Source organism: Ipomoea triloba, chromosome 7 (genome assembly GCF_003576645.1).
Source record: "Ipomoea triloba cultivar NCNSP0323 chromosome 7, ASM357664v1".
Lineage (NCBI taxonomy): Eukaryota > Viridiplantae > Streptophyta > Magnoliopsida > Solanales > Convolvulaceae > Ipomoea > Ipomoea triloba.
Window position 1 is genome coordinate 27,884,494 of NC_044922.1, and position 10,936 is coordinate 27,895,429.

The 10,936-nt window shown below is 37.9% G+C and overlaps 2 protein-coding genes across 3 annotated transcripts; one reads left to right on the forward strand and one right to left on the reverse strand.

The window, feature by feature from the left end:
- Positions 1 to 2,495: 2,495 nt before the first annotated feature.
- On the forward strand, positions 2,496 to 6,761 carry LOC116025352 (serine/threonine-protein phosphatase PP2A-2 catalytic subunit-like). 2 transcript variants are annotated; one of them, XM_031266563.1, is made up of 7 exons: positions 2,496 to 2,634; positions 3,162 to 3,462; positions 4,421 to 4,535; positions 4,980 to 5,088; positions 5,178 to 5,255; positions 5,803 to 5,994; positions 6,137 to 6,761. In XM_031266563.1, the coding sequence occupies exons 2-7, from the start codon at positions 3,210 to 3,212 to the stop codon at positions 6,308 to 6,310; spliced, it is 921 nt and encodes a 306-aa protein (XP_031122423.1). In that variant the 5' UTR covers positions 2,496 to 2,634; positions 3,162 to 3,209; the 3' UTR covers positions 6,311 to 6,761. The 2 variants fall into 2 exon arrangements, with proteins under 2 accessions (XP_031122423.1, XP_031122422.1); XM_031266562.1 differs by lacking the exon at positions 2,496 to 2,634 and adding an exon at positions 2,892 to 3,056.
- Positions 6,762 to 8,316: 1,555 nt separating this feature from the next.
- On the reverse strand, positions 8,317 to 10,576 carry LOC116024756 (probable inactive receptor kinase At1g27190). The gene is given in 2 exon segments (XM_031265743.1): positions 8,317 to 9,569; positions 9,571 to 10,576. Coding segments are annotated over 2 exon segments (1,752 nt in total). The 5' UTR covers positions 10,362 to 10,576; the 3' UTR covers positions 8,317 to 8,608.
- Positions 10,577 to 10,936: the final 360 nt, after the last annotated feature.

Genomic DNA, 10,936 nt, shown 5'->3' on the forward strand with positions numbered 1-10,936 from the left:
TTTTTGTCCACATATTTAATTTCTACAAATTTTAGTTCCACGATTATTGTTTTAATACCAATTTAAAATTGGTAAGGGTATTTTCATCATTTTCAACTTAATATCTCAATTTGAACATAAATAAATGGATTTAAGTCCTGAGATCGATCAAAATTCGCAGTTTTCCTCATTTTACATTAATTTCATGAGGAACACTATGAATTGTGATCGATCTTAGGGCTTAAATCACTTTATTCATGCTCAAATTGGGATATTGAGTTGAAAAAAAAAATGAAAATCCCTTTAGAAATTTTAGATTTCGGCACGTTTTAAACGGATGTTGACCGGCGCGATATATTTTGGCACTAAAATAGTAGTCGTATGACCAAAATTGGTACTAAAACAATAGTCATGGGACCAAAATTGGTAGAAATTAAACATGTGGACTAAAATTGTCATTTGCTAATAGTCGTGGAACCAAAACTGGTATTTGCTCTAATTTTTTTTTTTTAGTTATGTTATATACAGATATAAATTTGGGGTTCATTTTGGAAATCTGTAAAATAATTTTCATAAAATAACTTGTTTAAAAAAATAATTAATTTCCTAGTATTTGGCCAAATGTCAGAAAACTCTCTTTTTATATTTGGTTGCAAATTAAGAAATTGCATTTTTCTATTTCGTTAATTTCTCTAAAAATAAACATATTATTTGTTATAATAATAATACTACATAATAATAATAATAATATGTAGTGGTAGTGGTGGTGGTGGTGATGTGGTGTAGCCGAGCTGAGAAAGCAACGAACCTTTGCTCTTAGTGACCGAAGAGCCACCCACGTTGAACAAAAGATTAAAAAGGTTTAAGGAAGGAGTTATACCTATCTCTTTACATCTAATAATAAAAGAGATGAGCATACGATAGGGGAGTTGGACACTAATTGGCCCGGACTTATGGCGTAGTAATTCAACACCTATATGACAAAAGGATTGATATGGAAATGAAACTCCATTAATTTTTATTTTTTAAAAAAAAAAGGGTGGATGCCAAAGAAATTAGGACTTTGGGTTCCAAAATATTCCCTCGAGGTAGAGACCTTACCTCCACAGTTGTCCGTACGAGAGACCGCGTGATTGTAAGATCATAATAGTCGAGCTTAGCTTTTTACTCGTGTGGTATCACGTGATTGAGTTTGGTGAATCAGGAACGAAGACTCAAACCGGCGGCGGTCGAGGGAACTATGGCCCAATGGGGCGCACACCCATGGGATGATGGGTCTAGGTGGAGCCAAATTGCATACAAAACAAACACAAGGGAACTTGTGTAAAAAGAAGATGGAGGAAAAACTAACCCGACTCTATAAGGGATTTTGACTTGAGTTTGAAGATGAGGTCGGCCCAGGGTGGCCCGACATGTGGACTTGACAAAATGAGAATAAAACAGGGGGTGTTATTTTGCTATTGTGCTCAGCCAAATGGAGTGGAGGAAAAGAGGAAAAAGTGTGTCTTTATATAGGAGGGTGGAGGAGGAAAGGGGGGTGGGGTGGGGAATTGAACTCATTGGTTGGTCACTTGGTTGGTTGGATGTAGTTGCAATTCAATTATAACACAATACTTTGGCTACTCGAATTACAGTGTTTGGTTGGAGGGAATTGCAATTCCCTAATTTTGTTAATTTGCAATTCATACCCTCCCCATATGAATTGCAATTCAACGAGGAAATGAAAGGGAAAAAGGGACGAAAAAGACTTTTTTTTTTTATCCTTGATTATTATTAGTATTATTATTACATAATGACATTTTAGTTTTTATACCACTTATTCCATTTTCATTCACAATAATTCTATTCTTCCATACCCAACAATGTAATTTGAATTCATAATTTATTTCCACCTTATTATTTTCACTCCGAATTACAATTCATTTTCCCTAATTCCTTCCATCCAACCAAACGCCCGACCATGGTTTGAATTTTGAAATAAAGTAGGCATGGGAAGAGGGATGGATGTGGCTTTGGAGTGTAAAAATGGTGTTTGGGGTTCCAAGGCACCCTGGCCAAGCCGTGCACTCGGCCACTTAAGCCGAGCCCCGTACTCGATCGGGCTGTCGGGTTTTTGGACGATGCGTTGCATGCGGCGTAAGGGGCGGTCTAATACGATTGTAACCCCCGCCTCATTTTCCGCAGGATAATTAGAAGTTATATAGTATAAAAGCATTTCATTTTGTCTTGTTGAGAAATGAAGTATCATCTTGTAATAGTTTCATACAAATCATTAATACAAATAGTCAAATATTGTTTCTGTGACTTAAATTATTTGACAATACTTTTGTCTTTACATTTACTATTTATCATTTAATTATTGGGTTAATTGAGTAGGACCACCCGTATCAATATAATCTATCAACCCTAATTTATAGCTATACTCAACCAATCACCTTTTAAATGTTGTGTTTTTTGTATAGACAAATGGCGTATAATCGAAACATATTGCAACCGCAAGTTTGCGACACCACACGTGTCAATCGGTTGTAGATTCAGAGCCGGCGGAGCCACCGGTGCGAGAAACTTCCTTTCGTTTTGTCGCCAGCAAATACACAGTCAACAACGAAGCTCCGTTAGAGAGAGAAAGCAGGAAGGGAAAATACTCCCAAAATAGTGAGAAGAGTGGCGAAACGTTTTCTCATTTCCATTTCATTTCAGCATCATTTACTCACTCTTTTCCCTGTCTCTTTTACCGGGAGATTTTTTATTTATTTACTTTTTTTTTTTCATTTTTCTTCATACCACTCGCGCGCACGCGCGAAATACGTACAAAAACATTCATGTAAAATATCGATCTCTTTATGTATTTTTTTGAATATATAAATATAAATTTTTGTAATATATAAACACGAAAATTTGTGTACAGAAAGCTTTTGCTCCATTTTCTAGAGAGAGAGAGGGAGGAGAGAGAGGGAGGAGAGAGAAAAGGAGATTCAAATGGAGACGAATCTGAGAAATTCGGGAGCGAAACCCTAATTTCCGCGAGCTTGCTGTTTTGAATTTGTTTTAATTTTTTTCGCTGAATTTTAATTCCAGTACGTGAGAGTTCGTTGTTGTTGTTTAATCTGCTTACTGAAATGATTTTCTCCTCGGTTTTATTTGTATTTGAGTATTGATTCAATCGCCGTGGAAATTTTCAGATCGGAGGAGGGATTGAGGGGGGATTTTTGAAAATAAAATAAAATATAATGCCTTCGCACGCGGATCTAGATCGGCAGATCGAGCAGTTGATGGACTGCAAGCCGTTGACGGAGCAGGAGGTGAAGACTCTTTGTGATCAGGCGAGGGCGATTCTGGTGGAGGAGTGGAATGTGCAGCCGGTGAAATGTCCGGTCACGGTCTGCGGAGATATTCATGGGCAGTTCTATGATCTGATCGAGCTGTTTCGGATAGGCGGCAAAGCTCCTGACACCAACTATCTTTTCATGGGAGATTATGTAGGTGAGTTTCGGATATCCTATCTCGAATTCCAGAGATATTGACCTGTTTATTAGTAGGAAGCTGGATTTTATGTACTTATGTCAGATAATTCTGTTGATTGCTTTGCATTTGATGAGCTCATATGAGCAGCAATCATTGGTTTACATTTGATGAGCTCGTATGAGTAGCAATCCCTTGGATTTTGTATAACCATAATCTTGGCTTCTTGTACTATATGCTTGGTAGTGCAAAATTATGTATTTATGACAATCTGTTGAATTCTATTTAAGAAATTTGAATAAGATATTTCTGAAAATTTTGAATTTCCTTTTCCAATATGATATAGCAGACTTGGTTCTTTCCTCATTAGGAATATGTAAAATGGCTTGAATATCCATGGTGTTGGAAGTCCTCTAATAGTGCAAGCTAGTTATGGCTAAAATTTCGGGATGCTTGAGATGAAACAAATTCAATTTTCCCGCCATAAAAATATTCGGCTCCATTCAACTTGGCCTTAGGGGGACTCCTTAGGACGTCTTCATGATTCTTGGAGAATCATTTTTCTTGTCTTAACTTAATCAGATCAATGACTAGGGATGGCAGACAATAATTTGTTAAGAAATCACATCTATATTCATTTATTTGTCAGTGTACTGATGTGGGATACTTCCATGAATCGTTAGAACTTTCATTTTGCATTTTGCTTGTTGAACTATATTGGTAACTCCTAGGTGTCTCCAATAAAAGGGGAGCAGAAAAGTAGGCTTTAATGCTTTATCTTGCATCTACTATTTTTATTTTTGCATGGAATGCATTGAAACTGATTGTGTTTAACTTTGAGTCCCTTAAATGTAAGATAGTTGAAAACTCTACCATGACAATTAGTACCATTCTTATTGGTTTTTTTCTGTGCTGTTTTAGTTTCTCTCAATGACTTGTCTAATATACCATATTAGTAATACTTATCCATTGAATGCAGATCGTGGATACTATTCAGTGGAGACTGTTACACTTTTAGTTGCTTTGAAGGTTCGTTACAGAGATAGAATCACAATTCTTAGGGGAAATCATGAAAGTCGGCAAATTACCCAAGTGTGAGTTTTTAACTTGCTAAAATGCTTTTTTTTTTACTCAAGATTTTATGATTACTAACAGGACATTATATGAATGGAATCATTTTTTGGTTATCTTTTCATAAATGTACCAGATTTAATCTCCCCATCTACATCTTTAATAGATGACATTGGTTGTTTGGTTGCTGGATTAGTACCTTGCCAAATGCTCTTAAATCCTATAAATTGAGGTTGAATGGTAATGTTATTGTGCTTAAAAGACTTAAACAAACAGGGAGAAGTTTGCACTTCTCATTCGAGTTCTCTGGTGCATGGCATGTAGGTCTAGTGTACATCTAAGCAGTCATACAGACCTAATCTCAATTTCTTTTAGAAAGCAATCATCCTACACATTTACAGCCTTTTTCTTTCTTATTTGTGGAATGTTATATTCATCCTTTTTATAGATTCCTCTTTTCTTGCCAGGTATGGTTTCTATGATGAATGTTTGAGGAAGTATGGAAATGCCAATGTTTGGAAGTTTTTCACAGATCTCTTTGATTATCTACCTCTGACAGCACTTATTGAGAGTCAGGTATGACTTACGAGCTGTTACTGTACAAACATTTCTTTTGAACGATCTTATAGAAGGGTTTTGCTGATGTGAAGTTGTTATATTTGTAGGTATTCTGTTTGCATGGAGGACTTTCACCATCTTTGGATACACTCGATAACATTCGAGCTCTAGATCGTATACAGGAGGTACAAAAAGTTACAGACTCTCAAAGAGTCAAAAACTTTTGTTTGTGTGTGTTTGTATACTTTTATCAAACAGCTTCCCCCTCTCTAACAATGTAGTATATTAGAAACCCCTTTGTTTATTATTGCATAGCAAATGAAAATCATTCAGACTTCAAGGTTAAAATGATTTTTTTTTTCTTCCTGTTCAGATTTTTCCTTTTTTCATTTTGGGTGATACTGCTGGTCTTGTTGTCGCCCCAGCCAGTTTACTAAATGATTCTATATCATAATTACTAAAAGCTGCTTCATTTAGAGCTATTGAATGATTTTCCCAAGAAAGACTGCTTGAAAACTAGTCCTCTAGCTGTGATTGGCACAGGATTGCATTTTCACTCTCTCTATCTTTTCCCTCAAGTAAATGGATGGTAGCCTAAGTCTTTATGAGCATAACAAATCTTGTTCAGTTCTACCAATCATTAGTTTCACAAATTCTTTTGTATTATTTGCTTTTTACCCACCTGATTTGCTTTTCTTCCACTACTCACAAAGTATACTTTGAGTGCTCTAGGTTCCCCATGAAGGGCCAATGTGCGATCTCTTATGGTCTGATCCGGATGATCGTTGTGGTTGGGGAATTTCTCCTCGAGGGGCTGGGTACACCTTTGGACAGGATATAGCTGCGCAGTTCAACCACACCAATGGGCTCACTCTCATTTCAAGAGCTCACCAGCTTGTTATGGAAGGTTTCAACTGGTGTCAGGTTTGTGGACCTTAACAAACCCTCCTCCTTGTGCTCAGTTTTCTCTTTAAGAGACCATAATTAGGAGGAACTCATTTTCCTTTACACTAATTGTTTCCAATCATGACATGGTCCTTCTTTTGGGGGGGCATTTACCATGCAGGATAAAAATGTTGTGACTGTATTTAGTGCTCCAAACTACTGTTACCGGTGTGGGAACATGGCAGCAATACTAGAAATTGGGGAAAACATGGAGCAGAATTTTCTTCAATTCGACCCTGCTCCTCGACAGATCGAGCCCGACACTACAAGGAAGACACCGGACTATTTTTTGTGATCTTTATACTTCTGCTCATTGTTTACAGCCCTAGCTGTGTTCTCTCTTTGTGTCCTATTAATCCATACAAGCCAAGGCGTCCTACTTTTGGGCAAAATTTTTTTAACCCTGAATCTTTGAGCATTATTTTGCTTAAAAATATGCTGGAAGGGATCAAAGGTATGTATGAATTTTGTTATTGTTATTATTTTCCATTTTTGGCCTTGTTAGTTGCCAAAAATGTGTAGCGGGTAGTTTCTATGTGGAGGCTTTGAAGGTGAAATACAATGGCATGGCTTTTGGAGTGACTACATCCCCTCTTCTTTCTTTCACAGGGATTTTCAGTTTTCGTAGATAGGCATTTTGCAATATAGGAAGTATTTGCAAAAAATTTGGGAAACTAATTTATGCACTAAACCCTTTTTTGTTGTAAAAAATGTGTTGCTTCGTTTATGCATGCTTTGTCCTCTCTCATTTTTTTTTTTAGTGTTGAGAAAAACCCACAGCCACAAGTGTGAATTATGGGTTAATTTTGTTTTTTAATAACCTCAATCAAAAGTTGGACCCGGGTGATTTATCATATGAATAACTAAATGACTCATAGGTCGAAGATGATCAAATGGCCCGGGGATGATGAATAACTAACCCGAGCATGAAATGAGTGATTGTATCATACAAAACTTATTAAGTGGATCTCAATAAATTATGGATAACAACGCAAATAAGAGTCTCATAGTTGTAGGCCATGGGTGCCCAAAAACACATCATGTGTAATAATGTGTATGTAGGTATTAGTGTCCTTTTATGATATGTCCGATGGGAATGAAAAACTATTAATTTTAACTAAAAAATATATATACTTTATAAAATTTAATTGTTTTTTTTTTATAAACAAACATGGAGTAATACTTAATTTTTTAACATTTAATACAAATTAAGAAAATTCTATAGTATCAAATTGTTGACTATACTCAATACAATTATGTAACTCTACAACCATACCGTTCAATATGTTTGAGTGAACTATGCATTATGAATTGTGATCTTAACTGACAAAAGACAACAATAAAATAAACGAACCTAAATTGCTCATAGTTGAGCCAACCGGCTTAAATCAAGAAAACTAATATAGATAGCTCCTACAAGGAGTTGAATTTGAAACCTTGTAATATTAAGTTAACTGTCCAAGTAATTTGAATTATACTAAGTATTATTGAGATAGTTTTCAAAGGTGGCTCACTTGAATTATACTAAGTATTATTGCGATAGTTTCCAAAGGTGGCCAATACACTAATGTATGATCAATATGACGAACACTATAAAAATTCCTTTAAAAACTTTTTTCAATCAATGCAAATCAACAAAAAAAAAATGTAAATAAAACAATTAAAATGCGAAGGAGGGAATATATAATTTTAGGCAAAGACAAGACACAAAGGTGATGGTTCACATGGAGGGGTTTAGAACAGAGGGCCAACGTAACGTATTGTGCGGTCCAACATAAATTTAAATAATTTTTATGTACAAATTACAAAGTAGATAATGTTGACCACCCCACTGTCTTTCAATCATGGAGTCATAAATGATATCACGAGAATGGAGTGGCCTGCATGCTTTTTCAGGTTCTAAAACATACGTCAACTTTTGCATATATCTACAATATGCGTTGCCATCAAACAAACATTTATTCAGGCAATCTAAATTGGTTAATTTATCGACTTGATAATCACAATATTTCAATTTTCAAGTTTGATTCCCAATGAGAACAGTCTATTGGGCCTTCTTGATTTGAACCAGTTAACTATTTGCCTCCTTATGATACGGTCACAAAGTCAGGTTAACCCACTACGGGTTTCCTTCATTATCAAAAAAACAAAGAGTTTATTCAAGAAATCAATGGTTAAAGATGAACTATTTTATGATGATGTTTTGAACATTCTTGGTTCTGGGTCAGTCATAGATATGTAATCAACAGTTTGTTTTGAACATGGAATCAAGTCAAGAATATGAATGGCAGAGCCAAAAGATTTTAACATGAAGTGAATAATGAATTATCTCAAAGCCATCAAGATGAATACAACAAGCTGTTTTTTTTTTTGCACTGTTGGCAAATGGCAAGATTTCTGTCAAGAAACCAGATGCCAAGATGCCATTGAGCTTTTGATGTTCTAGTATACATAGTCAACAATTTGATGGGCAATAGAAAGGATAATTACCTCTTGCAGTAGAAAGGTTTTTGTAACATGGCATCATAATAGTTGAGGTTCATCTGATAAGAGACAATATGATGGTGCTTAATCTGTGGTTGCAGGAGCAAATCTAGTCCTTTGGATTGTCATCTTGTTTTCCAAAGTTCATTGGAAACTCATGATCAAAGTTTTCAGAGAGACCATGTTTGTCAGCCATGGTCTTCAAGGACTGGTAAACAGTGTACATGGAAGGCCTATCCTTTGGTCTTGGAACTACACAGGAGCAAGCAATCCTCAAAACCTGCATGATTTCATCGTCCTGTCCTCCCCCAGCAAGGCGTTTGTCTATGGCATCCCTACTTCGGCCCGAGGCTAAGAGATGACTAACCCAATCCACTAGGCTCCCCTTGAACCCCTCCTGTGCATTGCCTGCTCCAAGCGGCTTCTGCCCACTCACCAGCTCCAACAGCACAACCCCAAAACTATAGACATCTCCTTTTGTCGATGTAAGCAGAGTGCTCGAGTATTCGGGAGCAACATACCCGAATTCCCCAAGACCGCCATTGACAAAAGAACCATCATTGGAGTCAGCTGATTTAACGAGCCTGGCAAGGCCAAAATCAGTTATCCTAGCATCAAGATCATCGTCCACTAGAATCACATTCGAGCTAATGTATTGATGCAAATAGGGCGGTTGGCAGCCATGATGCAGCCAAGCAAGCCCTCTTGCTGCACCAACAGCAATCCTAAGCCTAGATTGCCAACCGAGCTCATATCTATTGTTCCTAACACCAGTACAAAGGCTCCCGTGCAAAGCCGAATATAAGCTACCATTAGGCATATGCTTATACACCAAAAGCTTCTCATTCTCAACCAAACAATAACCCAATAAAGGTACCAAATTGGGGTGCCTAAGCTGCCCTAAACGATTCATTTCCGGCCTAAACTGCTTCTCGTTCATCTTGCAACCACTCAATCTTTTGACCGCCAATGCAGATCCATCAAGCAGCATAGCCATATAAGAAATCCCAGTTCTGGTAGATAACAACACATTTCCACTATCAAAACAATTTGTTGCCACCATTATATCATCCAACATTATTCTTCTTCTTACTTGAACCAGTCAAAAACCACCACCAAATACCAAGCGCAAGGATCAGGGATCCTACAGCACCCAACACTCCAGCAGCCACAATAACCGATAGATTTCTCTTATTCAGCCGGCTACATTTGGAGTCCAACGGGCCTCCACAAAGCCCGTAGTTCCCCTCAAAATCATCCTTGGAAAACCTAGCCAAATCCGCCGGAATCGTCCCGGAGAGATCATTGTTCGAGACGGCGAAACGTTTCAGTCTCTCCAGGCGTCCGATCTCGTAGGGAATCTCACCGGAGAGCTGATTATTGTTGAGAACGAGAGTATTCAAAAACTTGCAGTTAACGAGATCAGGAGGAATGGCGCCGGAGAAGGAGTTACCAGAGAGATCAAGGGAGACAAGGTAAGGTAGCCAGGCACAGATTTGCGAAGGAATAGAACCAGAAAGTGAGTTACCAGAGAGATCCAGAGACTGGAGAGAGCGGCAAAACTGGAGAGAAGCAGGGAGCGAACCGGAGAGCGACATCGCCGGTAGCTGGATAGAAATCAACCTATTCTCCTTCTGATTCCAGCAGGAAACTCCGTCGAACTTGCAGATTGAAGCCGCGGAGTCGTTGGAGAACGTCCACGCACCGAGCTTATTGAGCGGATCGGAGAGCGCGGCCTTGACGCCTTCTAAGCACCGCACGTCGTCCTCTGGAACCGCGGTTGCCGTTGAGGCGGCAGCGAATGCGATACTCACATGGAGGAAGAAGAAGAGGACGAGGACGAAGGCGGTTGTCGCAGCCATTGTGACGACGGCGACGGCGGCGATAGCGACGGCGGCGATAGCGACGGAGACGGCGGCGATAGCGGCGGAGCGCGGAGGAGAGAAGATCGCGAAGTTTTAGGAACGGAAATGGATGAGAAAAAGCATGAGAGTGAGGATTGAAGTGACTGAACTGTGGAGTGGTTGGGGGGAAGACTGTAGCTTTCAACTGTTTTCAGTTTCTTTTGAGTTTTTGAGTTCTCTTTTTCAATCTGATATTTTCAGTCTGCAATATGACTGTGTTAAGTCATATGAGGAATTGAGGATAAAATAAATCTAAGATTTCTGCTACATGGACTCTTTATTTCAACTCCTTCATTTTTACGGCATGATGTAGTAATGAATGATTAGTTATTTTCTGTGAAATTTTAGGTAAAATAATCCACAACACTAATGAACAATGGGGCACGCATTTTAAGAAACACTCTAAAATTTATGAATTTGAGCGAGAATAATCATAATGAGTGACGTGCAATATAGATTAGAGTTTATTTCTTCTGACTTGACAGAACAGTACATGTTTGATTCTCGATCAATAATTATTTATAGTTATTTTT